A 27,519-nucleotide genomic window follows, 5' to 3' on the forward strand; every position below is an offset into this window, starting at 1 on the left:
CATTCCTGCCTCGAGAGCATAGTGCCGGGCACAGGCAGAAGCAGCTTGACCGTTTCAGGTTGTCTTAGCATTTTTCCCAGAAACAGACTGAGACAGAAGTTCAGCACAAGCTGCCATTTGGTAAGTGACCTAGGACTGCTGGGGAGTGACGAAGTGAGCAGGGAGGGAGGCGTCTGGAGGCAGATGCCATCCGGTTGGGCGCCTAGCCTCCCCACTAAGCCCTAGCCTCCCCACTAAGCCCTAGCCTCCCCACTAAGTGGCTAGGGGTCCTCAGCAGATGCCACTGGTTGAAGCTACTGGGGACAGCGGCCTGGGGAGTCACCGGCTGGGACTGCGCCCTGGGCTGGGGAGGCCTCAGGAGTACACTTGTGGGGCTGACCGCTGGGTCTCGGCCTGTGGGGAAGTAGGTGCAGTGAGCCAGGCAGAGGGGCTGGGTGACGAGCTGCAGATTCTGGGTATCACGTAAAGGTTGAGCTGCAGATGGGTGTGACGATGAGGCAGGAATGGCACCTGTTTGCTCTGAGCACGTAGAAACCTGGATTACCGCGAATTGTGATGGGGGAGTGTGGGCGGAGCGGGCCTGTTGGGGACAGTCGGGCGCAGTTTGTATGTGCAGATTTCACTTCTCAGAGGCGTCACCCGACAGGCTGTTGTACAGAGGGCCCTCGGCGGGAGGCTGGCTGCGTCGGACTCCACGGGCCTCCCCTCAACTCAGGGACTGTCATGCCCCGGGTAGTAGGTTGCAAATACTGGGTGTCCCCCTTGCCAGAGAGGGGTGACTGGCCAGAGGCTGGAGTGGCCGACGTCCGTCCCTTATGGCCGGACCATCGAGGTGGGCAGCGTGTGGTGGTTTCAGCCCTCACTTCAGCCCCCACCCACTCCCCACGCCCAGCAGGGCTAGTGGGGCGGCCGGGCGGCTGCTGCTCAGAACTGGGGCTCGGTGTCCCCTGTTCTGCCTGCGGTGGGGGGACGAAAGGGAGCCATCCGCAGGTTAGTGGTGTCTCATTCTTCCATTTGCAGTCACGCCATGTGCTACTTTGTGAATGCACTTTTTTTTCTCAGGCAAAAGTCTGGGTGTCAGTCCGCACCCCAGGGTTCCGTTGGAACGGAACTGAGCAGCAGCCCTGAGCAGGGTCCTGGAGAGAGCCCTCCAGGCTGCGGTGACACTGACATTGACCCCTTTGCCTGGAAACAAAAACAAGGGTCTGTGAGTCATCTCCGCCGGACGGTGCAGGCAGGTGCCGCTCCGCGTGCCGCGCCGGGTCCGAGGGCGTGCCAACGCATTCGAAGCAAAGTGTGCCCAGTTACCAAAACCCCCAAATTCTCCAGTGGAGTATTGAGAGTTGGAGTTTTTGCTTGTGTCGATGACTCATTTTCTCTTTTGTTTTCTGTTTTTGTCCTTGACTTACCTTAACCTACCTGCTGACTCACGCCATCCAACCAACATACCCTGCGAAACCATGTCTGCGTCTGTATGTTGCCGCCTGCTGCCCAAACACCCCAATCTGTAAATAACATGCACACACCCACCCATGAAAACGCCACGCGTAGGAAACGGTTGGTTTCATGCCTTCGAATGGTTCTCAGCCCTCGCTTCGCCATCTGCCCTGCTCCTGCGAGCCCTTGCTGCTGCCCCCGCATCGGGCCAGCTGCACCAGCCCCTCTGGCCTTGGGCACCATCCCCAGGGGCTTCTGGGGGCCCTCTCAGCGACCGCTGACTGGGGCCGGCCCTTGGGCGGGGAGAGGGGTGGGCTTCTGAGCGGGAGGCAGGCAGATGCCTTGGCAGCTCTTCCCGTTGGAGCTGGCTCAGAATTTGGGGTGTTGCAGGGCGGGATTTCAGACCTGGTCCCTGTGGAGTCCACGGTTTCTGCCGCACAGCCCTCTCCCTTCTGCCCTGTCCCCATATTGCCAGCAGACACAGGAGGTTGGCCCCCACTGTCCCCTAGTGTGTCCCTCCTGGAGACCCTGTGCACGATTCAGCAGCACCAGCATGGACAGAGGGGCCCGCCCAGGGGACAGGGGAGCCCCAGGCTTCCTCGTCTGGCCAGTGCTGGTTCAGGGCCCCTGGGTCGGCATGCTTCCGTGGGGTGCAGGTGGCAGGAGCCGGGGCCACCTCCCAGGTCTCCAGGGGCATCTGAGAGTGAAGCTGTCGGGAGCCAACTGACTCAAGGCTGTGCCTGGCGAGTCACGTAGAGTAGCCAGCACTTGAGACCCTGCTGCAGAAGGTGGGCGTTGGTGAGGACGCGTCATGGCTGGAGCAGACAGCCTCAGTTTTCGAGGGAATGGCATTTGATGCTGCACAGCCTGACGCGTGTGCCTCTGCCTGCTGCTGGGCGCGCGCTCCCAGGACCGCGTGCATGCCCTGTCCCAGCACGCTGCCCCCTGGTGGCCGTGCGTGGGCCTGTAGGTGGGCATGTAGTTTTCTTTCCTTCATCCGTCAGCCCCGCGGCAAGGACGGCGATGCGCTCCACGCATGGCTGGACCTCACCCCAGTGGGTGACCGGTCTGAGGAGGCCTCCCCTTTGCTATGGCCCTGACCAGATGCAGCGATGTGCTTGGATGCAGGAGACACTGGTCTTTCTGGGGTCAGCCAACCACCTCTGTGGGGCCGTGTTTCACAGGCTCAGTGCACTTTTAAGTCCCTTTTCATGAGGGACCTAAACCTGGACATGATGTCCACCTGTCTAGGAGCTAGTGACCAGGGTGCCCTCCCAATTTGGGGGTGTGGTGACACACCTTTCCTGACTCAGAGGCCATACAACAAGGAGGTGCTGCAGAAGCCAGGGACTCGGGGCGGGGGGGGCAGGCTCTGTCCACCCTAAGGGCATGGCCAAGGCCAGAGGCGGCCGTGCACAGCCATGGGGCAGCTGCCACGCGCATGCCCCCTGCCCTCGCATGCAGCCTGCGTGGCAGTGCGGCCACTGTGTACCTAACCTGTCACGCTGTGCTTGGAGCATCTGTGGCCACCATCACCATCTGTCCTATCCAGGGCTGTCTGTCTGTTGCCACCCCCTCCCCTCTCCTGAGTGCCCCTAGAGCCCAAGTGAGAATCCTGGGTGACGGGTGGGGACGTGAGTCGGGAGAAAGCGGCGAGTGACTTGCCAAACTCAGGATCTGTGCACACGTGACATGGGTGAACTGTGCCTCCTTGGCCTCATTCATTTGCTGTCCCTTTGTCACCCAAAGGCTACATTTTCCTCAGTATCTTCAGGAAATCGTGTCTGTGCCAGCTGCCTGAGCAGCTGCCTGAGTCACTTTGAGCTGGACAGGTGCTGTCATCACAGTCCTGGCCGTTTCGGCCACACCTGAGCAGGTGGTTCCAAAGCAGAGACCCCCAAGGAGGCTAGGCGCTCGGCAGCCCTGTCCCCACTGTGCTGTGCCTGGCAGTACACTGCGTTTCCTGGCACTGCACACAAGTCCCTCTTCATCCCTGTGCCTGTCCTCCTGAGATGCTGGGCTTTTCCAAGCATCCTCAGGCCACGGTGGACACTTCCCAGCCACTGTGTGTGCGGTGAGAACCCCCGCACGAACTCATGGGGGCTGCAGCCACTTCAGCCTCCTTGCTGGTCTGGACCAGCCCTGCTGTGCCATCCCCCAGCCTAGCTGCCAGCCCCTCAGCCGCAGAGGCAGCCCCCAGCCCCCAGCCACCCTGGTGGGGGTCGGGAAGTCGTGCCCTGAGTGGGGAGATGCCTCAGCGAAGTGGCAGACAGTGTGTCTGGAAGCAGCAGTGGGTGTCCCCCCGCCCCGCAGCTGTGTCCCGTCCACAGAGCAGTCTGAGGAGGCACCCACCACCCCCCGCATGCGCCCCTGCACGTACTGTCTCGTTCGCCGTCTGGCCCTTCTCTCTGTTGGCCACTGGAGCTGCTTGCATATTCATGGCACCAGAGTGGCAGGAGCTGCTGTCAGGCTGCGTGTGGCCCTGGGTCTCCGAGCCACCAGGAATGCGGCCCTGGTGGGGTGCCAGTGATATAGGGTCCCGGGCAGAGCAGGAGCCCTGCCCCAGGTCGTGTGGAGGCAGCACTGGTGTGTTTTGTGCTGGACTCTGAGCTCTTGGCTGAGAGAGCAGGCTGGACCCCCGGGACCCCTGGGGCAGGGAAGTCTGTGTGGGTGGCAGAGGTGGCTTCCACAGCGTATGCAGCAGGGCCACCAACACGTCCACCAGCTACAGCGCCTTGACTGCCCCTCTGCGGGGTCCCGGGCGGGCAGGGGCTTTGCTGCCTGCGTGGACAGGAAGTGCGTGCCACCTGCCCGGGCTGGGTCCCTGTGGGGGTGCTCAGGGGACAAGCAACCCTGCCCAGCACCTGCACCGCCGGCCCGCCATGTCCCGCAAGAGGTGGTCAGTGCTGGAGGCCCAGCTACAGCTGGCATCCAGGCTCTGCCTGGCGCGAAGCTGCTTCGGGAAGCCCCTGTCCCCATGGGTCTGTGACCTGCTGCGTGAGGGCCCGTGCGCAGTGGTGAGCTTCACCTGGGAGGTTGGCTGGTGGCCGCAGGTGTGGCACGGGGACTGTCTCAGGCTCTCCTCTGCCCCCTTCCTCGGGCTGCAGTGGGTGGGCAGTGGTTGGATGGCACTGGGCAGGCAGCGGCCGGTGGCCTTGCGAGGCAGTGCCAGAGGGTGAGCAGCCCCCTCGTTCCCGCAGAACAACTTCATTAACCTGAGCTTCCTGCGCCTGTTCCGCGCGGCCCGGCTCATCAAGCTGCTGCGCCAGGGCTACACCATCCGCATCCTGCTGTGGACCTTCGTGCAGTCCTTCAAGGTGAGCCGCCCGCTCGCCCCACCTGCCCGCGGCTGCAGGGGCCTCTCAGGACACGCGCTGGTGTCTTCTGAGTGCTGCAGAACCCCGAGCCCAGCTGGGGAGGCAGAGACAGCCACCGTGGCCGGGCCGGGTGGTCAGCGGGGAGGATCCAGGCTCGGCTGACGTGTATGGCCCCGTCTGGCCCCGGCCTGGGACTGAACCCACGTGTGTCTCCGCAGGCCCTGCCCTACGTGTGCCTGCTCATTGCCATGCTTTTCTTCATCTACGCCATCATTGGCATGCAGGTGGGTGCTGCTGGGCGCGACGCTCAGGGTCCTGTCCCTGGGCTGGAAGGGCGCTGCTCACGGTCATTGAGTGGCAGTAATGGCAGACTGGCGCTTAGTGGACGTTTCTGTGTGAACTCAGCCCACCCGCTCAGGGCCAGGCCAGCCCACGCTGAGCAGGGGACATCCAGGTGCTGGGCTGTCATGGGTTCCTCGGCCCTGGGCACGCACTGGCCCTTCAGGCACTGCAGCCGTGGTGGTGGCTCTGTGGGGAGGACCGTGCCCTGCCCTGCAGGTCCTTGTGCGCACCCACCCACCGCTTCTGCCCTGCCGGGCTGCTGTCAGGTCGGGGGCTCAGCCCACAGCCTTCTCTTCAGGTGTTCGGGAATATTGCCCTGGATGACGACTCCAGCATCAACAGACACAACAACTTCCGGACGTTTCTACAGGCCTTGATGCTCCTGTTCAGGTGTGCTGCTTGGGAGGCGTCCCCCACCTTGCATGAGCACGGGGCTGGCGCCTGCCGGGAGGGAACCAGCCGGAGACCAGCCATCAGCGCAGCCTGCTGGCTCCAGGCCAGGCGTCCGCCAGGGCCCCCACGCTGCCAGCTCCTGGTGCGGGGCGCCGTCTTCCTGGAGCCAGAGTGGTTGTCCGTCCGCTATCCAGACCGGGACAGTGGGACCCTCCGTGGGAAGGCCAGGAGAGGGTCGCACGGCCCGTCCCCCGCCCCAGGACCTCTGCGGGGCTCACGGTGCCACCCTTCTCCTCAGGAGTGCCACCGGGGAGGCCTGGCACGAGATCATGCTGTCCTGCCTCAGCGACCGAGCCTGCGACGAGCATGCCAGCGCTAGCGAGTGCGGCAGCGACTTCGCCTACTTCTACTTCGTGTCCTTCATCTTCCTGTGCTCCTTCCTGGTGAGCACTCGGCCTGCCCCGCGCCCCTCGGCCACTCCCCCTCCGGTCCTCTGCATTTCCTGCTGGCGTCTGATTCTGACTGAGGTCACACAAGCGATTCATGCCAATGGGATGATGACCTCGTTAACCCCGAAGGGACCACTCGGTGCTGAGCGCCCGTGGGCCCTGCCGTGACTCCTGTGGGAGTTGTACGTAGTTTTCAGCGGCTAAGGGGACTTCCCTGTGAGGAGGGGACAGAGAAGCGGTACTCCAGCCGGTGTGCCTGGGGAGCCACTGGAAACCAGTGAGCTGCAGCGGGCTGGCCCCAGGCGGGCGGCTTCTGTTCCTGGTCAGCAGAGCCTCTGGGAGACTGGGTGGCGTGGCGTGGTGGCCCCATGTTCCAGGCACCCCCTCGGGCCCTGCTTCTGGCCGGGACAGCTGCGGAGTGAGCAGGGAGGCGGCGCCTGCAGAAGGGCGGGAGGCGGGTGGAGTCGACTGCATTTCACAGGCGGGGCTGACGTGGTCGATGACCGAACCTGAGTCTGAGGAAGGACAGAGCTGAGCCCTGGGTTCCTTTGGGGTGAAGTGACCATTCTCCCCAGACTGGAGGCCGGAGCCTCTGCATGGGGGACGAAGGAGACAGATGCCCTCTAGACCTCCAAGCTGGATGGACAGACAAGTCGTCAACACTGTTTGGTGTGTTCACAGGGCTGTGAAACCTTCTATGTTCCAGCCACACACCGCGTAACCGACGACCATGACTGAAGCGTCACTTGCGCCCCTGCCCGAGTCCAGATTCCTGGGCCTCTGTGCAGACTCGCTGCACCGGGGTTTCTGGAGCGGGCCTGGGACCGTGGGTGTTAACAGCCCACTCGTGAGGGGCACCGACCCTGGAGTGTGGTTCGAAGGGAAGGCGGGGGGCTCGGGTAGCCCGAGGGCCAGAAGTGGAAAGGGAGCTGTCAGTGAGGCAGGTTCAGAGCCTGGAGAGGGGGCACCCCAAAAGCCATGGGAAGAGAGTGTCTCAGGAGGGAGTGAGTGGTCAGCCACAGGAAGTGTCGCTGGGTGGCGAAGAAAGGTGACAGAGGTGGGAGCCGGTCATGGGGCGTGGACAGGCACAGGCCGTCGGTGACCTTCACGAGAACTGGTTCTTCGCACAGCGGGACCGAAGCCTCACTGCAGAGGGTCCGAGAGGCAGAGCGGTGGCGAGCGCGTACGGGCAGACAGCCGCTCTGGCCAGCGGGTGGTGCACAGCCAATGCCCCCGCTCCGTGGGCGCAAGCTGAGTGGGAGCAGCCAGCAGTTTGCGCTTTTCTCCAGCCACCTTCAGTATGTGGCACCGTGGGTAGAGAAGTGTACTGTCCAGATTCGGGGCTTTCCATACCTGTTTCAGGAGGGAGAGAAGGGCGTATGTAGGTGATTTTAGTACTGGCAATGGGGTCGAGCTGGGGACAGAGGGAGGTGATGGGCAGGGTCACTGGGTCGGAGTTCCTTATGTGGACAAAGCGGTTTGGGAACACAAGTATCAGAGGAAGGTAGGAGACACTGGCAGACAGTGGGGCATCTGAAGTTGACACAGTAGCAGTAATGGTAACGTACAGTGGTGATGACCAAGTTTAGCAAACGGTCACAGGACCGGGGCTGAGATGGTGGTGGGTGGGGGCAGGCCAGGGAACAGAGAGGCCAGGCAGTAGCTGACCGTGTCTGTGGGTGTTGCTCACCAGCAAGGTCGATGACAAGAGTGGCAGCCTCACCCAGAACGGCAGCCGGGCACCAGACCCCATGAAGGGGGCTGGCGAGTCGTGGCGTTAAGAGCAGGCCATGTTTCCTTAAGGGGTGGGATGGGAGGGCGTCCGTGCTACAGCGAGAGCAGGGCAAAGCGGGGCATGTTCAAGACGAAAAAACAGTCCAGGACGAGATTGGTGAGTTCTACCAAACATATAAAAGAGAATTAATGCCAACGTCCTTCAAACTCTTCCAAAAAACTAAAGAGAAGGAAACACTTCAGACTCATTCTGTGAGGCCAGCATTACTTTGACACCAAAACCAGACAGACTCCACTAGAAAACTACAGCCTAGTAGTGGCGCAGAAATCGTCAACGAAATGCAGCAAACCACGTTTCATGCCACGTTGCAAGAGTTAAACACCGGGATCAGATGGGGTTTGTGCCTGGACTGCAGGGTTACGGACATGAATGTGCTACAGCACACATCCACAGAATGCAGGGAAGAACCACATGATCATCTCAATGCATGCAGGAAAAGCATTAGAAAAAAATTCACCCTCCTTTCTTGACAAAAACACTCAGTAAAGTAGGAATAGAAGGAAACCACCTCAACTTACATGAGGCCATATGTGAAAACCTGTAGCAAGCATGCTCAGTGATGAGAAACTCAAAGATTTTTCTCTAAGATCAGGAGCAAGGCAGGGGTGCCTGTTTGTTACTTCTGTTCAGTATGGAGCTGGATGTCCCAGCCACAGCAATTAATCAAGCAAACAAAGGAATAAAAGCTTTAAAAAGGTATTCAGTTTAGAAGGGAAGAAATGTAATTATCTCTTTTTGCAGACATGACCATATATGTAGAAAACCTGAAATAGTTTACAGAAAAACCTGTTTGAACTAAAAACCAAATTCATAAAAGTTACAGGATACAAAACCAACATGCAGAAATCACTTGTGTTCTATACATTAATAATGAACAATACAAAAAGGAAATGAAGAAAACGGTTCTATTGACGATAACGTCAAAAACGATGAAATACTTAGGAGTAAACCTAACCGAGGAGGTTTAGGATGTGTGTGTGCATTGGAATCCAGAAAGCATTGCTGGGAGAAGGGAGAGAACCGTTTCATGAAGTGACATCACATGGCCATGGTTTGGAAGATCTAATACTGCTGAGATGTCAATACTATCCAAAGCAAACTACAGATTTCATGCAATCCTTATCAACACCTGTGGTTTTATTATTATTTATTTTTTTTTACAGAAACAGAAAAATCCATCTAAAATTCATACAGAATCTCAAGGATCCACAAATAGCCAAATTAAAAAAAAAAATAAAATTAAAAAGAACAAAGTTGGAGGTGTCACGCTTCTCGATTTCAAAATTTACTTCAAAGCTTTGGTAATCAAAACAGCATAATACTGGCATGTAGACAAACACATGGAATGATGGCATAGGACAAGGAGCCCAGAAATAAACACATAATGGTCAAAAGACTAGGCTGCTGAGGCCATTTAATGAGGAAAAGATAAACTTCAACAAATGATGCTGAGAAAACTGGAAATCCACATGCAAAAGAATGAATTTAGACCCATACCTTACACCATCTGCAAAAATTAACTCAAAACCCATCAAAGACCTACATGTAAAAGCTGAAACTGTAAAAATCTCAGAAGGGACCATTGGGAGCAGTTCTTACGACATTGTATCTGGAAAAGGGTTCTTAGGTGTGACAACAAAATCGTGAGCAACAAAGAAAACAATTGACATATTGGACTACTCAAAATTAAAAATTTTTATGTGTCAAAAGACACTATCCACAAAGTGAAAAGGCAAACCAAGGCATGGGAGAAACTATTTGCAAATCATATATATGACGAGAGGCTAATATTTTAAAAATATAAATAACTCTTACAACTCGACAAGAAAAACAACCATATAAAAATTGGCAAAGGACTTAAATGACTGTTTCTCCAAAGGAAATGTATAAGTGGCCAATTAACTCATGAGAAGATGCTCAATATCGCCAATCGTTATGGAAATGCAAATTAAAGCCCGCATAAGAGGCACCTTCGTACCGATTGTGATCACTGTCAGGAAAGACAAAAACAGAACAGAACAGAACAGAAGATAAGTGTTGACGGGGACGCGGGGACGCGGGGACGAGGGGGCCCTGCGCGTTGCTGGTGAGAAGGTAAGTGCTTCGGCCGCTGCGGTGGTTCCTCCAACACTTAGAACAGATCAGGGTGCGCCCCAGCAGTTCCATTCTGGGTGTCTGGCCCAGGACTGGAAGGCGGGGCCTGGAAAGCATATTTGTACACACGCGTTCAGAGCGGCGTTACTCGCGACAGCCTAAAGGTAAAAGCAACCACGGTGTCATCGACAGATGCGTGGATAAGCGTTGTCTGATATGAGTACTACCCCGAAACGAAAGCCCGACAAAGGCGCCACAAGGAAAGCACAGACCAACATCCCTTATGAATAAACAAGTAAATATTCTGCACAAAATGCTAACAGACTGATTCCAGCCACACCGTAGAAGGGTTACGCACCACGACCAAGTGGAAATGCGTCAGGAATGCGAGGTGACTCCACAGATGAAAATCGGTCAGCGTGATACATCACATCAGTGAGGAAAAGGCCCTGTGAGCATCTCAATAGGTGCAGAAGAAGCGTCACCCTTTCATGATAAACACACCTAACACGCTAGGAATAGGAGGGAACCTCCTTAGTGTGGTGAAAGGCTTCAGTGAAAAAGCCACAGCTGACATCCTGCTTCACAGTAAATAAAATCTGCCCAAAGATAGGAACGAGACAGGGATGCCTGCTTTCATCACTTCTGTTTGACATTGTGATGAAGTTTTACTGGAGCAATTAGGCCAGAAAAGGAACAAAAGGTACCCAAATTAGAAAGGAAGAAGTAAAACTATCTCCGTTTGCAGATGACATTGTTCCATATATAGAAAATGCTGAAGAACACCCCCCCCACAAAAAACAAAAACCCCGCTACAGGTAACAGATGAGATCGGTAAAGTTTCAGGGTACAAAATCAACACACGAATATCTGTCGTGTTTCTGTCCACTGGCAGTGAACGATCGGAAAAGGAAGCGAAAAGAATTCCATTTCCGACAGCGTCGCTTATACGTGGAATCTAAACGAAAGGTCAGACTCCGAGCGGGGGCAGAAAAGAGGTCCCGGAGCCGGGGCGCGGACGCGAGGGCGGCCGAGGGGCCCACTTTCTGCTCGAGGCGAAGGGCGCCCGAGGGTGGTGGCTGGTCGGTGACGCTGGCGTGTAATTGGCGTTTGCTGAAGTTAGAGCTTAGGTGTCCTGCAGAAGGAAAGGTAAGATGTGAGGTGATGGACGTGCTAGTTAACTAGACGGCGGGGACACTTTCACAGTGCACGTGTGTGCCAGGTCACCGCAGCGTGCGCTGCACGTTTCTTACCGTTTCATTTCTCAGTTTGTACCTCAGTACGGCAGGGCGGGGCAGCGTGGTGCTGGCATGAGGATGGACATGCGGGTAGACAGTGGAGAGGGGCTGAAGGCCAGAGGCAAGCCCCAGCGCCCCCGGCCAGTTGGCGTCTGATGAGGGTACAGAGACCATTCAGTGTGGAAAGAGTCGTTACTGCAGCAAGCGGTAGAGAGACGACTGGTGTCCACGTGGCCCCTGCCTCACTCCAGTACCGAAGTAACTCAGAGTCAACGGGAGACCGCAACGTAAAGGCTCAAAGTATAGGACTCTCAGGAGAACCTCTAGATGGAAAATCTTCAAGACCTCAGACTTGGGAAAGATTCCTAGTTTTGGCACCGAAATTACGAGCAGCAAAAGACAGATAAACTGATCTGCTCGAAATTAAAGCGAGGCCACTGCCAGCGACGAGCAATGCTGTTTAAGGGCTGGGAGAGGCTGTTCACAGATCACGTGCTCTTCAGGATCCGAAACACATAAAGCTCAACAACAAAAAGACGAACTATAGAAAAGTCGTCAAAGACTCAGAATAGATGTTTTTGAAGGAAGATGTACAAGCAACCAGCAGGTCCATGACGATATGCAGCATCTGTGTTCATCAGGAAGTGCAGATTGGAGCCTCCGCGAGATGCTGCTTCACACCCGCTAGGATGGCTGTGACACATTCTTGTCAAGAACAGAAAGTAGTAAGTGTTGGCCAGGACATGGAGAATTAGGAGCTCTTGTAGGTTGCTGGTGGGAATGTAAAACACGGCAACTTCCGTGAGAAACAGCTGAGAAGTTCTCAAAAAAATTAAGCATAGAATTACCGTGTGACCCAGCAATTCCACTCCAGAGAAACGCAGAGAGGGGTCCACACAGAAGCTTGCACGTGAGTGCGTATGGTGGCTTTGGCCACAGGAGGCAGGAACCACCCGAATGCCCACAGTGGCCAGGAGGCAGGAACCACCCGAATGCGTGTTGTGGTGTCGGCCTATGCCAGAGTATCGTCCAGCCAGAATGGGGAAGGAAACCGACATGCACTGCAGCACAGGTGAACCTCGAAAAGACACTCAGCGAAAAGCCAGGCGCAGAAGGCCACGTGCCGTGTGGTTCCCTGTCACGGAGTGTGTGGAGTAGACAGGTCTGGAGACAGAGAGCAGGTTGGTGGGAATGGAAGGAGGGGGCGAGGGCACAAGGCATTCTCCTGGGGTCACGAAGAGACGTCGAGACTAGAGCGTGGTGGTTGCGCAGTGCACTGGATGCTGTCAGGGCCACTGAGCTGTGCACTTGAAACGGCTAATGGTGCACGTGAACTTTGAGTCAGTTACTCAGCTGCTGGCCTCCTGTCAGCAAACTTCGTCCTCCAGAGTCACTGCTGCTAACTGAGAGGGGAGGAGGCTGGGGTCACAGAGTGGGAGGGGGCTAACCCGGACAGCGGGGTGGAGCGGGTGCAGGATGTTGGTGGAGCTGAGCGGCAGGAGCCTCCGAGGACTGCATTCCAGGTTAGGGCCCAGGCCTGGGCCGGAGCGTCCACTGCTGCTGGGGACAGGCAGAGGCGGCTGGGCAGGCTCCGGCTTGGTCCGTGACCTCTGCCACCCTGATCGTGTCATGCAGACTCTGGCTGGAGGGGGAGAGGTGGGGGAGAAGGCTGTCTGAGGCCCCGTTGTCAGCCCTCCTCCTGCTCTGCAGATGCTGAACCTGTTCGTGGCTGTGATCATGGACAACTTCGAGTACCTCACACGGGATTCGTCCATCCTGGGGCCGCACCACCTGGACGAGTTCATCCGCGTCTGGGCCGAGTACGACCCGGCCGCGTGGTGAGTGTGCCGGCCTGCCCCCAATCCCGAGCGGGCCGGACCCACGGACGTCAGGGCCGGGCCGGGTGACGGAGGCAGGTGGCAGGTGCGCGTTGCGTCCCCTCGAGTTTTGGCCGGGGCCCAGGGCTGCACCCTCTCCACACAGGACGTGCGGGGCCTCCCTCCTGGGCGGCTCCCTCCATTTCATTCCCCACGCGCTGCTCTCCAGCTCCCCGGGCTGAGAAGTCCTCTGAGCTCCTCAGTCCAGCCTTCAGGATGTTGCCTGGGGTCGCGGGAGGTTTTTAGGGCGTTCGTGAGACCCCAAAGTTCTTGCTGAGCAGCTGTTCACTGTCTTCTCACATGTAAGGGGTTGTGGAGGGCTTGGTGGCAGATCGTGGACACAGCGGAGGGACCGTCCCTCAGGCCTCACCACCCTCATGGAGCTTGGAGGCCTTCAGGGCCGCAGATGTTGTCCCCATGGGCTCAGGGCTGTCTGCCGCCTCCCTCAGGGAAGGGCCAACGTGCACCTCCGTCCCCAACTCAGGCCGCAAGTGGTGGGGGCTTGGCGCCGTTTTACTGAAATGGAACGAGCAACCAGGAAGGGTCTAGAATGTGTATGAGCCTTCAGGCACAGTGAGAGGCTTCTGTGTTGTGTGAGTGACAGAGCAGGCGTCTCGGGAAGGGCATGGCCTGGGGCCCGGGGTTGTCAGACGTTCGCGGGGAGAGTCCGCACATGCAGCCGTGCTCCTCCTCGGCCAGCCAAGCGGCATGAGTCCCTTCTGCCCATCGGCCCGTTCCCTCGGCACTCACTCGTTCGCCTCTCTCAAGCGGTGACTTGGGTAGTCACGGTGGTGCAAGGCAGAGCGGGGGACACAGGCCAAGGGACCTGGCTGCCTGTGTGGCAAAGGCCCGCTCAGCACCTGGCTCACGGCGGGCACGCAGAGGCGTCAGTGAGTGGGAAGGCGTCTCACTCCCCAGCGCTCGGCACGAGGGAGCTCCGGGGTGGCCCGGCCCATGGAAGATGCAGAGGCCCCGGGAGGCCCTGCCCAACCGGGCGAGTCCCGGAACCGCCGGCTGCACCAGGGGTCCCGGGCACTCCAGGCCCCGGCGTCTCTGGGTGTTCTGTATCGCGGGGGACAGGACAGGCACACCGTGTGTGTGCTGTGTGTGTGCGTGCCCGTTTCTGTGGCCTCGGGAGACCTGTCACTTTCCACACCCAATGCCTAGAACAAGTGCCAGAGTCCACAGGCTCGAGCCTCATGCTTCCCTGCCCAGCAGGGCCCAGGAGGGCCGGAGGGCAGACTGACCACGCCAGGTCAGGTCCTTCTTGGGCGGGGAGCCACAGACACCCCCACGAAGCAGGGTCGATGTTCGCTGGAGAAGGGGCACCCAATCGTGTCTCAGATGCTGCTGGTTCTGGGCACCTGTTCCAGAGGGCAGTGTGCTGCCAGAGGCTGATAGTTCAGGGCGGGGCTCGGGCTAATGGCAAAGGAGGTCAGGGCGGACCTGCGTGCACTGTACACCTAGGACTTCCCAGGTTGGCCGCGGGTGGCACCGAATTGGGACATACACGCGGTGGACATAGGCCAGACTGGCTTTGCGAGTGTGCGGGGAGGGCTCAGACTGTTGCCCACACCCAGAGTCTAAGCTGGAGCCCCTGGCAGGCCAGGGCAGTCGGCTGCGGTGAAGAGATGCTCAGGCAGGAGTCGATGGCGAGATGCAAGCTGCACCCCAAAGGTGACACAGGTGGGACCCGCAGCTGACACTCGGACTTGCTGCACCCATGATTGGCCGAGGCTGATGACACAGAGCACTTCCAGATGGCTGGGCAGAGTGGGTCTTGACCCACATCTTGGGCGGGACAGGTGCAAGGACCTGGTCATCTTTATTTCCCACGTGACCACTCTGCCGTCTCCTCACTCTTGGGAGACTTTGAAAGGACAGAGCTTCGTGGAATTTTCCACGTTTCGTGTGTGTGTGCTCACCTGTGGCTGTGTGATTGTGGCACATCCATATTCACGTGTGCATGCACGTGCAGTGTGTGCACAGGGCTGTGTTCATGCTGGTGTGTGTGCGTGTGTGCACTGTGTGCTTGCTGGTGTACACATGTACACATGTGTCTATGTGTACATGCGTCTGTGGGTACACGTGTCTCTGTATGCACCATGTGTGTATGGGGCTGCATGTGCATGCTGGTATATGCATATGTGCACAGGGCTGTGTGTGACATGTGTGTCTGTGTGCACTGTGTGTGCTTGCTGGTGCACACATGTACACGTATATCTGTGTGTCTGTGTGTGTGTCCATGCGTACATATGTGTCTGTCTGTGTGCCATGTATGTACAGGGCTCTGTGCGCTTGCTGGTGTTTCTGTATATGTGTGTGCATGTCTGTGCCATGTGTGTATGGGGCTGCATGTGCATGCTGGTGAGTGTACATGTGTGTGCACTGTGTGCACAGGGCTGCGTGTGAATGCTGGTGTGTGTGTGCACTGTGTGTGCGCGGGGTTTTGTTCATGTTGATGTGTGTATACACAGGGCTGCACGTGCATGTTGGCATGTGTACGTGTGTGCATGTGTGCTGTGTGTGCACAGGGCTGTGTGTGCATGCTGGTGTGTATACATGTGTGCATGTGTGCGTGGTGTGCACCTCAGTACTGCTTCTGGGGCTGGCCCCCTTGTTGCCTCAACACTGTGTGGTGCCATGTAGGCTTGAAGGGGAATCACAGTCACACCCACTGTGAACAGTGTCTGCCTGTCTTTACACCCATCCGTCCGTACAGTCCGTGTCCCGAGCATCTGCGTGTCCTGGGGTGTGGGGTTCACTCCACCCTGCAGGGTCCTTAGGGCGAGGCACCTTAGGGTGTCTGCAGAGGGGCCGGTCTGGCTGGTAAGTCAGAGGAGGTGGCACTGGGCCAAGGGAGGGCAGGGTGGACTGGGATCTAGAGAAGGGGGGGTGACGGTGGAGGCAACGGAGGCCGACTGTGTCCGGCTGGCGAGGGGCCCGCGTTGCGGAGAGGCTGACGGCCGGGCTGGTTGAGAAAGGCCCGGGCTGGTTGGGATTCGGGCTCAACGAGGAGCTTGACATTGTTGCATAGACAGTAGGACAGGTCTTGAGTCAGAGTGACAGTGTCAGGTCACGCGTTTACTCCGCCGGCATCTGAGGGTTGATGGAGCAGCCTGAGCCCAGCGCCCCCGGCTGCACCCGCACGCCTTCCCGCACAGGGCGGGGGGCGGGCGGGGCGGGCCCTGCGTCCTCGCTGTAACCTCTGGTGCTTCCTTTCCAGTTGCCGGGTTCACTATAAGGACGTGCACAGGTTGCTGCGCTGTATTGCGCCGCCCGCTGGCTTAGGGAGGAACTGCCCTCGTAGGGTGGCCTACAAGGTTTGCCCCTTCAGAGCCTCGTCCGTGCTCTTCCTGCCCGACGTGCCGCCACGGCACCCACCCCGCCTGGTGTGGGCATGACTGGCACCCCTCCTCTCCCACCCTGCCCCCCCAGACTTTGTCCCCCCCAACCCTGTGATCTCCCGACCCCTCCACCTGGCTGGGGACAGACAGCCTGTGACACAGAGCACACAAAACGGCTGGCTGGGCTGTGAGCTCCGCAGCTGACTGCTGGGTGGGGCCAGGGACCAGGCATCACCTGTGCCAAGGAGTCAGCCTCTCAGCTGGCTCTGCTCCCAGCTCTTGAGGGTGGGCGGATGGCCAGCAAGACTGGAGGCCGAGGGCCAGGAGGGTGGGATGTGGGCACAGGCAGACCAGGAGCAGCCCTGGGGTTCTGGTCCAGAGGAGCCTCCGGCTCCCGCTCCTGACTGACCCCCACAGCCCAGGCTGAGAGCCCTGGCCCTTGGCTATTCTCTTTTTCTCCTGAGTGGCCTGAACCTGTCTGTGTCTCTGGGACCCCAGGCAGGTCCCATAGCAGGTGTCTCACAGGCAGAAGTGAGGCTTCAGGCCTGGTGTCCTGTCTGCCCTGGGAAGATGTAGTCATCGGCCCCAGACACGTCCCTGAATCTGGAGCCTGAGCCGGTGTGTTGGTCCCAGCCCTGCCCCGTCACACTGTCAGGAGGGGCCAGAGCGGCACCGGGCCACGCCCCTCCAGCCTCCAGTGTCAGCCCCAGCTGCCCCTGGGGCCTCAGGCCCCCTGCGGAGCGGCAGGCCTTAGACTCTTCTGTGCGTGTGGCACCGGGCTAACCCCGACGCACACTGAGTGTTAAGGGAAAGCGCTGTCCCCTCAGGCCGGCCACCCCGGCACCGCAAAGCGGCTTCTTCTGATCCGGCGTTGTCCGCGGTTCCTGCAATGTAAAGTCAGAAGCTGGCAACCCAAAGCCGCCCGACGCAGCCCCCACCCCCTCCATGGCCACCAGCTCGGCGTCACCCGCCGCGCCCTGTGCTCAGGCAGGGGCACAGAGAGACCCACGTGAAGCAGAGACCCCTCGTCCACTGCGGGACTCTGGGCATCGACTCCGATGCGATTAACTGGGTCCTTTCTCTTGTCTGCTTCTCCCCTGCCCCCCGCACACCCCTCCGTGGACCCCTCTCTGCCATGGCCCCTGGCCCCGCCTCCAGTGGGCGCATCAGTTACAGTGACATGTTTGAGATGCTGAAGCACATGTCCCCACCGCTGGGGCTGGGGAAGAAGTGCCCTGCTCGAGTTGCCTACAAGGTAACCCCGCCCTGCCCGCGGCCCTGCGCTGGGCTTGTCCGTCCGTCTGTCTGCCGCTCTGCTCACTGTTTCTCTCTCTTCTCTGCCCCAGCCGTCTCCGCTTTCTTGCCAGCCAGACACTGTCACAGGGCCCCTCGTGTCCCCAGGCTGCCCCCGAGCCTCCAAGGAGCCCAGCAGGACGGTTCTCATCCCCTGCACACCCTAGAGACTAGGCAGACCAGCTTCCCTGACAGACTGCTTTTGTTCTGGGCTCAGTGCCACTCTGCGCCCCTTTGTCCCTAGCCCTCAAGGCTGACCCTGGGGGAACAGGGGCCCGGAGCACCTGAGAACCGCCCCCAGCCCCAGGCAGGACCAGCCACCCCCAGGGCCTCACAGGGCCCAGTGGGGAGGACGCCCTGTGGCATGGAGAATGCGGGACGGGAGTCACAGGAAGGGCCATCTGAGGGCACCTCTAGGTGCCCCCAGTCGACAAGCAGTCACAGCCCAGCCTCCAGCCTGCTCTCCCTGCCCGTGCACCCTTGGTCACCCCTTTGTATTCTCCAGCACCCACCCACCGAGAGCCCCCCCACAGCCCCCGTGGCCCCAGCAAAGACAGTCGGCTCCAGCCCTGCACCCGGCCAGCATGTCTGGAGCCGCCCTGCCGCCCCTCCCTCCCGGAGAGGCTCCCACTAGAGCCTCTGTCTCTCTGTCCTGTCCACGCTGTCTGTCTCTGTGCTCTGGTCTCTGGGACCCGTGTCTGTCACCTGGCTCAGCATAGCCTCGGAAGCTGAGTGGCTCTTCAAAGCCACACACAGATGTCTCTGGTGTCTTCCTCAGCCCTCCCTCGCCTGGCATGATGTTGTGTCTGCCTGGAGGCCCTGCATGCAAGGCCGTAGCTTTGTCCCCAAGAAGGAGAGCTCTGTCTGCACTGACACCCAGCCGGGGTGGGCAGCAGGGCCAGATGGAGCAGCCTGGGGAGCCTCTCCCTGGCTGTGCTGACCAGCTCCGAGGCTCTGGGCACAGAGAGGCTAGGGTGGCCTCAGGGTGGTGGCAGTGGCTTGGCAAGGCTGCAAGGTCCGTCCGGGAGACACACAGAGTGCTGTGGCCAAGAGGGCCCAGGCCCAGGCAGACTTCTGTCCGTCTGTCCTGGCCTGGCCCCCGAGACTCTAAGCCCTCTGGGTGACAGTGCCCTGGACAGAGCCCCCTCTCTTGGAAGTTACCTGCTTTGCTGCTTCTTCCCGGGTCCCTGACTCCCCAGCTCCCCTGAAGAGGGGCCCTCTGCACCCCACCCCCCCATCCCCACTGCCATCAGTGCTGGTTGCTGTTTTTCCTGGTGTGCATCACACAAGTGACATGTAAGGTCCTGGGCCCATGATTGGATGTGCTGAGCGGGGCTTTGCCAGCATTCGGGGGGACAGTCTGGGTTCTTGTTTCTAGCCACCCTCCTCCAAAAGGCTGAGGATTAAATTTGGGGCCACAATGTTGGAGGTAGGGCTGGAGGCAGGGTGCCTCCCCCGAGAAGGGACGACGGAGTGTCCCGTGACAGACTGCAGGCCGGCAGAGAACAGGCAGCCCCAGGGTGGGGCCTGTGCCCCCATCTCTAGCTCCTGTTCTGTGGAAGGGGACGAGAGGCTGCTGGGAAAGGACAGGTGGATCCTGGCACCCCTCTGTGCTCAGGATAACCCAGACACCCGAGACGCTACCCTCCTGCAGTGGGTGAGTCCGTGGAGCCTCCGGCTCTGGGCAGCTGCTGCCTGTGCCTGGACAAGCCTTTACAGACCCAGCTGTTCTGTCCTTGGGGACTGAAAAGAGGAGAGGGGACCTTTCATGGGGCGGGACATAGGAGCAAAGCTGTGGACACTGCCCCGGCCGGCCTGGAGCCCTCCCCACCAGCCCCATGCTGCTGGCCGAGCTCAGGCCCTGTGCGGCCCCACCTCTCCCGGGTCTTTCCAGGGGGAGCTGGTGTCTGAGGCACCCTCGGCCTCCAGCGGGACGCACCAAGGGCCCCTTCCTGGCCCCTGGCTGGGTGGTGAGAGGCTGCTGCCAGCCTGGGGCTGGAGCTGGACCTGACACTGAGTGGAAGGGCTCAGTCTGGGCAGTGCTGTGGGGACAGGGGCCTCCCTCCTGTCCGGGCTGCCCCAGGCACCTCAGGCCCAGACCTCTCCCTTCTCAACTAAGGCCGTGGCTTCGCTCCAGCCGCAGGCCGTGGGCAGGGGTCCTCTGGCTTCAGAGCTGCCCGGTCTTTCATAGGGTTGGGCGCCCGGCCACCCCGGGGCACAGTCTTTTCCTGGACATCCGCTTTTCTGCAGCCAGGAGAATCCTCAGGCCACGCGAGGTGGGGGTGGGCGGGTGAATGCTGGCAAAACTCCCTCTGCCCAACCGGTTTTTTCCCCAGCACCCGCAGGGGTCCCCCCAGGAAGCCCAGCCCAGCCCTCTGGGGCCTTGAGCACTGTGTGGCCAGGTGGCGGGGGACCCGGCAGGTGTGGCCCTGACCTGCCCCTTGTCCCTAGCGCCTGGTCCGCATGAACATGCCCATCTCCAGTGAGGACATGACCGTGCACTTCACGTCCACACTGATGGCCCTCATCCGGACCGCACTGGAGATCAAGCTGGCTCCAGGTGAGCTTGGTGGCCTCGGCGGGAGGGTGCCGGCCTACGCTGGGAGCCACCCCCAGGCGCGGCCTGCGTGGAGGGGCTCGAGTCGGCTGCCCATGTGCCCGTGCTGGGCGCCGACCTTGTCCCTGATGGCCATTCTGCACGTTAGCACTGCGTGCTCCCCTGTCACCTGAGGGAGCGGAGTGTCGTGAGGGTAAACGGCTTGTTCAGGTGAGCTGGAGCTGTTGCGTGTTGGAGTCAGAACGCAGCTGGCACAGCTCCACACAGGCCGCACCACCCTGGGTGAAGAGCCTGCGTGCCTCGTCCCCTCCCTGGAGCCAGCCCGGCCCTTGTCCAGACCCTCTCCTGGGCCTGCCGACAGGGCCTCGGAGCTTGTGCCAAATCAGGGAGAGAACGATCTTGCAGCATGTCCTCCCCACCGTCACGCTCATGTGAGGAGAAAATTAGGGTCCTCGGGGGGGGCCTGCACTGCCCCTCTGCCACCGTCCTTGGCCTTGAGCTCAGCCAGCTCTGTGATGGACGGCGAGCCAGCCCGCCCTGCACACCGGGTTCTTCCCCATCTGCCCGGTTCCCTGGCCCGTCAGCTTCCCCTCTGCTGGAGCATGGGTTTCAGTACATGAACATGCTGTTGTTTCTCCCATCTCTAGAGCATTCTCTGCCCCTTCTCTGACTTCCCTCTTGTTTTCTTTCCTTCGTGGCAGCGAGCTCCTGGTCAGCCGGGTTTGAGTTGCCACTCGGGGCTGCCGCCGCCTGAGCCCCCAGGCGCTCCCCGTTCTCAGCCCTGGTCTCACAGACTGGTCTGCAGCCCCTCTCGGTTCCAGTCGCCTTCTTTCTGAAGCTCTTTCATTTCTCTTTCTCTGGTTTCTCACATGTCCCAGTGTCTGAGCGCTGTCTTTGTCACCTGCCCTCCGTCCATGTTTAAACATCGTGAACGACAGTTTCACGGTTTTAGCCCAGGCGTCCAGGCCCGTGTGCCCGCAGGAGGCTTACCCCCCACGTTGTCCGAAGTTTTCTTGCCCAAACTGGAGCTTCAGAGAGCGCCCTTAGCCCTCGCGCCCCATCAGGGGGGCTGTCCTTCCAGTGGCTTAGACAGAGCCCCGGGAGTCGTTGTCATCTCCTTTTCCTCTCCTCACCCCGTCTCTGAGCCACATCTCTTACCGGCACCTCTGACGCTTCGGTCGCCACCCCACCAGACCGCGGACGCGTCCCTCCGCTGTGCCTCCGCCGGCTCCTGCCACGGCGGTCGCAGCAGCCCCCTCGCGGGTCTGCCCTGGCCCTCGCAGACTCCCTTCAGCACAGTGGCCGGAACGACCATGTTCACAGTCACCAGTAAAATTACTACATCTCTAGCCAGACTGATCAAGACGAAAAGACTAAAGACAACCAACATTAGCAACGAAAGCATAAACATCAACACAGATCCTGTCAACATTAAATGGGTAACAAGGACATTTTATGAACAACTTTGTGTCAAAAACATCAACAATTTAAAAGAAATGGAAAAATTCCTTGACACAAACTACTAGGCGCATTCAAGAATAGGTAACCTGGAAAAAATAGCTATCCTGAGTGGTACTAAATCCATTAAAGAAATTAAGTTTATAGTTAAGAACCCTCCAGCAAGGAGAACCCCTGCCCAGCTGGTCCCATCAGTGAAGTCTGCCAAGTACTCATAGAGGAAGTGATGCCATTCCCTACAGACTCTTCCAGAAAATGGAAGGAGATGGTATTTCTGAGATAAACGAGGCCAGCATTACTCCGATACCAGAACGAGACAAAGACAGGACAGGAAAAGACAATTACAGAGCAGCATCGCTCATGAATACAGACACATATATTTTCAGCACGGTTCTAGCAAACGTGAGTCTAGCCATGTACATGTGTCGTATAAAATAATGAATGATGACAAAAGTAGGGTTTATCTCAGGAATGTAAGGTTGGTTCAGGTTTAAAAGTCAATTGATACAATTTAATATACCAAAAAAGAAAACTATATCATCATCTCCATACATGCAGAAAAAGCATTTGAAAAAATTCAACATCCATTCATGTTTTTAAAAATTATCTTCATACGGAGGTGGTTCCATAGTGCAGCGGTGAGCACATCTGCTTTACACGCAGAAGGTCCTGGGTTCGCGCCCCGGTGGAACCACAGTCCGTGGTCTACGGCCACGCCACCCTGAACAAGCCCGATGTCTGATCTCGGAAGCTAAGCAGGGTCGGGCCTGGTTAGTACTTGGATGGGAGACCACCTAGGAAGATCGGATGCTGTAGGCATAAAAATAATAAATAAATAAAAATAAATAAAATTATCTACATAAACTAGAAACTAAAAGAAACTTCCTCAGTCTGATACAATATAGCTACGAAAAGCCTATAAGATCCTAAGATCAAGAACAAGACAAGGTCGTCCGCTGTCACCATTCTCATTCGACATCATACTTGAGGCCTTGCCATTGTGATAAGTCAAGAAAAATAAGAGGAGAACCAGTTGGAAAGAAGTAAAACTGCCTCTATTCACAATTGACTATTTTCTGCAGAAAATCGCAAAAAGTCTAATAAAAGGTTAAAAAATGGAGGCATCTACAACCCAAGGGTTCAGAGGAGCCCCCAGAAGCTAACAAGTAGCAAGGAAGGGGTCTTTGCCCTCCCTCACTGGAGGGAGCACAGCCCTTCTGACACCTTGATTTTGAGCTTCTGGCCTCCAGAATTGAGGTAATAAATTCCTACTGTTTTAAGCCATGAAAGAGTTTCTAGAACTAATACAAAAGTATATCAAGGTCTCAGGATACAAGGTCAGTATACCAAAAGTGAATGTGTTCCTACATATTAGCAATTAACAGTTGAAATGGGGAAAAGTTCCATTAAAGTCACACCAAAAACATGAACTACTTCTGTATTGCTGGAAACACTAAAGAATATGTGTGTGATGTTATTATGCTACAAATTGTAAAACAATGACTAAAGGAATCAGAGAAGACCTAAATTAATCAAGCAGTGCATCGTGTTCATGCATGAGGACACTCAGTGTTGTTATGATGTCAGTTTGTCACATGTTCATCAACAGAATCAGAGTCAAAATTCCAATAAGCTGTTGGGTTAGAAATTTACAAACCAATTCTAAAATGTACATAGAAAAGCAAAGGAACTTGAGTAACAGAAACAATTTTGAAAAAAGAACCAAGTTGTAAAACGGACCTTACCTGAATTGAAGACTTTCTATAAAGCTCCATGGATCAAGGCATGTGGCGTTGGTGACAGGGTGGAGACGTAATCATTGGAACAGCAGAGACTTCAGAAGGGACTCACCCTTATTTAGCCAGCTGATTTCCAGTGATGTGCAAAGGCAGTCAGTGGAAGAAAGGCCATCTTTTCAACAGGCAGTGCCAGAACTTCGAACCCTTGACGTTCACTCCCGTGGTCTGCCCAGGCCACCACGGCAAAGTGCCGTGACCGAGGGGCTGGAACCCAGACGTGTATTCCTCACAGTCTGGAGGGTGGACATCTAAGACCAAGGCTCCAGGAAGGTAGGGTTCATTCTGGGGCCTGCTCTCCGGGCTTACACACGGCCACCTTCCTACGGCACCATCCCCCGTGGCCTTCCCGGAGTGTGTGTGGGAAGTGAGCACACTCCCTTCTAGAGACACTGAGCCTGTGTCAGAGCCCACCCTGAGGCCCTCGCTTCACCCTGATCACCTCCTATGGGCCCCATCTCCAAACAGTCACACTGGAGGTTGAGGCTTCAACCCATGGGGGGGACACGATTCAGTCTGTAGCACGTACCTCTCGCCTTCCACAAAAGTTAACTTTAAGTGGATCACAGACATAAGTGTAAAATTATAAAATCTTTGGAGAAAAATCTTGGTGATTTTGTGTTAGGCAAAGTTTTTTTTTCAGACACAAATAGCTTGAGCATAAAAGAAAAATTGATAAATTGCACATTATCAAAATTAAAAACTTTAAAAGATACTTAAGAACATGAAAAGACAGGCCAAAGACTCTGAGGAAATACTGGTGAAACGCATGTCTGAGAGACAGAGCGCTGGTTTCCAGACTGTATGAAGGTCTCTCACAACTCAGCAGTAAGAAAATAATGCAATGAAAATGATTGAACAGATATGTCACCAAAGAAGACATGTCAAAGGCTAATAAACATGTCTAAAGAAAGATACTCAATATCAATAAAATCATTAAAGAAATCAAAAAAAGTGGGACAAAATGAAAACATCCACACAAAAACCCGTATGCAAATGTTTATGGCTTCATTCGTAATCACCCCACACTGTACACAACGCGAATGTCCACCAGTGAGTGGGTAAACAAGCTTGGTGTGGCCACACAGTGAGGTAGGACTTGGCAGGGAACACACAGACAGGCCGCTGACCCAGCCCAGGATGCGGGCGAATCTCAGGTGCTTCGTGCTGCGTGAAGGAAGTCGGACCCAAAAGCCAACACAATATGTGGTGCCATTTATGTGACATTCTGGAGAAAGCACAGCGATGAGACAGAAAACACATCAGCGACTGCCAGGGGCCAGGAGAGGGCGCGGGGCCGGCCACAGAGAGGCCTTGGCGGTGGTGCCGCGTCCCACGCCTCCGTTGTGGCGGCAGGCACACAACTGTTTGCCTTTACCAAAATCCTCAGCACAGGGTAATTTTAAAGGGTGGATTTAGTGTATGGAAATTATAAGTTAATAAACCTCATGTGAAGAGAAGATAAATCGGCATACTTTATCCTGCTGCTGCACTGCCTTCCTGGCTCAGCGTGACGCGCCAGGCTGGTCCCTTTCTACTTGCAAGGTCTCACACACACACGCACCACCACCTTCTCGAGATGCCTCCCTTTCCCGACCCCCGTCCACAGTCGCAGCCCTCCTGGGTTTCCTCTTCCCGCCCCCTCGGCTTCACCTCTGGGTTGTGACTTACTGCGCCTTCACCATGGACGGTCAGTGCCTCCAGGAAGGCCACCTCTGCTTTTGTCCCCTCACCTAGAACGGCACGCGACATGTGGCGGATGCTTGATAAATGCTTTTAGATGGAGAGTGTCTGGGACCCTACCATGTTCTTCCCCCATGCTCGTGGCCACCCCTCCCCCACCACACATGCAGACGCGCAGTCACACACATCCAGGTGCAGATGCGCACACGCACACGTGCAATGCTCGAGTGCTCAGCTCATGTGCCTCCTTCCTGACAGCCTCCACGCGGTGCCTTCCCCTGCACACCCTCTCCCGCCCTGTCTGTCCCTGCCCGGGGGGCTGTGGGCTTGCCCTTAACACCTCCCTCCCCGTTCCCACCCCTGCCCTGCCCCAGCCGGCACAACGCAGCATCAGTGCGACGCAGAGCTGAGGAAGGAGATCTCCTCCGTGTGGGCCAATCTGCCCCAGAAGACTCTGGATTTGCTGGTGCCACCCCATAAACGTAAGTGAGGGTGACCGAGTCCCCCTTTTGTGTCCCACCCAGAGGCGGAGCAGGGAGGCCTGGGTGAGGGTGACTGTCTGGTCGCCTTGGAGAGGTGGGCTCACCTCAAGTGTCTAGACTGCTTCTGCCAGCGGGAAATCTGGCCTCGAGAGGGGGTGCACAGGAGCTGCGGGAGAAGCTGTACAGCAAAGCCGTGGCACCCCTCGTGCAGGCAGTTCACTTCAGGAAGCCCGGAGCAAAGGCAGGGGGACCCCACCGTCACCCACACCAGGCGGCGAGGTGCTTGAAGATAGCTGACTCCAGCTGCCGGGAGACCGAGGCCCCCTGGCGGCGTAGTGGGCGTAGCGCAGCTCTAGGGGGCCCGCGGGTGGCAGCCGGACGCGTTGGAGGCCTGGCTGGGGCCCGGCCCTTTAGCCGAGCCACGCACTCCCGCCCGAGCGTGTCCAGGAGTCCTGGTGGCGGCCTGCGGACTCACCGCAGTCCGCACCATGTTTCCTGTGGCCTCTCTATCCCCTTTCCTCCCCAACTTCACCCTCCTGCTCCCCGCCCCCACCCGCTCTGCACCGCAGCCGACGAGGTGACGGTGGGGAAAGTCTACGCCGCCCTCATGATCTTCGACTTCTACAAACAGAGCAAAACCAGCAGGGACCAGACTCACCAAGCCCCGGGAGGCCTGACCCAGGTACCGGCCCCCGGATTTCCACAGGGGGCCCCGGTGCCCTCAGCTGCCCTGGGAACCCACCCCCCTCCCGAGAAGGTTTGGTGGGAAAGGAAGACGACAGGGCCCTGCAGCCCCCAGGCTCAGACCTCACGCGCCTCAGTGCTTTCCGTCAGCCTGCCGCCTGGTTGTGTTGGGGAGCCGGGGTGTTGGGGAGCCCCCGAGGCAGGGTGCTCGGGTTCCGGGCTGGGAGAGAGGAGGGCTGGACGGCCCTGGGAACCCAACCCCCTCCCAAGAAGGTTTGGTGGGAAAGGAAGACGACAGGGCCCTGCAGCCCCCAGGCTCAGACCTCACGCGCCTCAGTGCTTTCCGTCAGCCTGCCGCCTGGTTGTGTTGGGGAGCCGGGGTGTTGGGGAGCCCCCGAGGCAGGGTGCTCGGGTTCCGGGCTGGGAGAGAGGAGGGCTGAGCACAGCCCCGGGGGACGCCATGTTTCTAAGTGGCGGGGCGTTAGGAGGGGGTTGTCTGGCAGGTGCGAGAGGAAGCTGCTCGCCCCTGACACGGGCAGGGGCCAAGGAGGCTGCGCTGACGGCCCGCGGTCACGTTCGTCCCACCCTCGACCCTGGCCGGGGTGGTTTGGGGCCTATCACCCTTCGAAGGCGACGCCTTCCCACACAGCCAGGCTGTCGGTGGCCGTGTGGGGCTCTGTCTAGAAAGTTGCCTGGTGTGCAGAGCGCACGGGGACTCGCCCCGGGGTGGGTGGGTCTCATGCCCACGCCACAGCCCTGCGTCCCCTTGTCTGCCGTAGACCTCGCCCCAGCCCTGAAATCTCAGGCTTCCGCCCAACCCCGGCTCCCGCCGCCTCCGCCAGTCAGTCCAAGTTGACGAGGAGGTGAACTTTTCGCCATTTGTAACTGGATCCGGTCCCCAAATTTTGTAGCTGGGGAAACTGAGGCTCCACAAAGTAACAGGACTTTCAGACCCGGTTGGGAGCAGGTCCCTGCCCGCCCCTACGTGGGGGTGGCGGCGGGAACAGGCAGGTTTCCCGTCACAGGAGGAGCCCCGTGCCGCCGGTCGCTGGGGCACTTGTGCGGGGCGTCTGTGGGGCCACCCTGGCCTCAGCTCTTCCTCGCTCCTGTGTCCCTTCTGCAGATGGGTCCTGTGTCCCTGTTTCACCCTCTGAAGGCCACGCTGGAGCAGACACAGCCGGCTGTGCTCCGAGGGGCCCGGGTTTTCCTTCAGCAGAAGAGCTCGACCTCTCTCAGCAATGGCGGGGCAGTGTGAGTACTCAGCGGGGCGGGGCGGG

General features: G+C 58.1%; 1 protein-coding gene and 1 pseudogene across 1 annotated transcript in view; both read left to right on the forward strand.

Annotated features, from left to right (window-relative positions):
- CACNA1B (calcium voltage-gated channel subunit alpha1 B) overlaps positions 1 to 27,519 on the forward strand; it is a 123,815-nt gene that overhangs the window by 92,026 nt on the left and 4,270 nt on the right. The window contains exons 31-40 of the mRNA XM_025051272.1: positions 4,638 to 4,754; positions 4,973 to 5,038; positions 5,395 to 5,486; positions 5,788 to 5,932; positions 12,776 to 12,903; positions 17,448 to 17,544; positions 20,034 to 20,142; positions 25,451 to 25,558; positions 26,128 to 26,240; positions 27,366 to 27,493. Coding sequence (XP_024907040.1) covers positions 4,638 to 4,754; positions 4,973 to 5,038; positions 5,395 to 5,486; positions 5,788 to 5,932; positions 12,776 to 12,903; positions 17,448 to 17,544; positions 20,034 to 20,142; positions 25,451 to 25,558; positions 26,128 to 26,240; positions 27,366 to 27,493 — 1,103 coding nt within the window. The remainder of the gene's footprint in view (positions 1 to 4,637; positions 4,755 to 4,972; positions 5,039 to 5,394; positions 5,487 to 5,787; positions 5,933 to 12,775; positions 12,904 to 17,447; positions 17,545 to 20,033; positions 20,143 to 25,450; positions 25,559 to 26,127; positions 26,241 to 27,365; positions 27,494 to 27,519) is intronic.
- LOC112484815 lies at positions 22,301 to 22,416 on the forward strand (annotated as a pseudogene).

This window comes from Pteropus alecto, unplaced genomic scaffold, assembly GCF_000325575.1.
Source record: "Pteropus alecto unplaced genomic scaffold, ASM32557v1 scaffold67, whole genome shotgun sequence".
Taxonomy (NCBI): domain Eukaryota; kingdom Metazoa; phylum Chordata; class Mammalia; order Chiroptera; family Pteropodidae; genus Pteropus; species Pteropus alecto.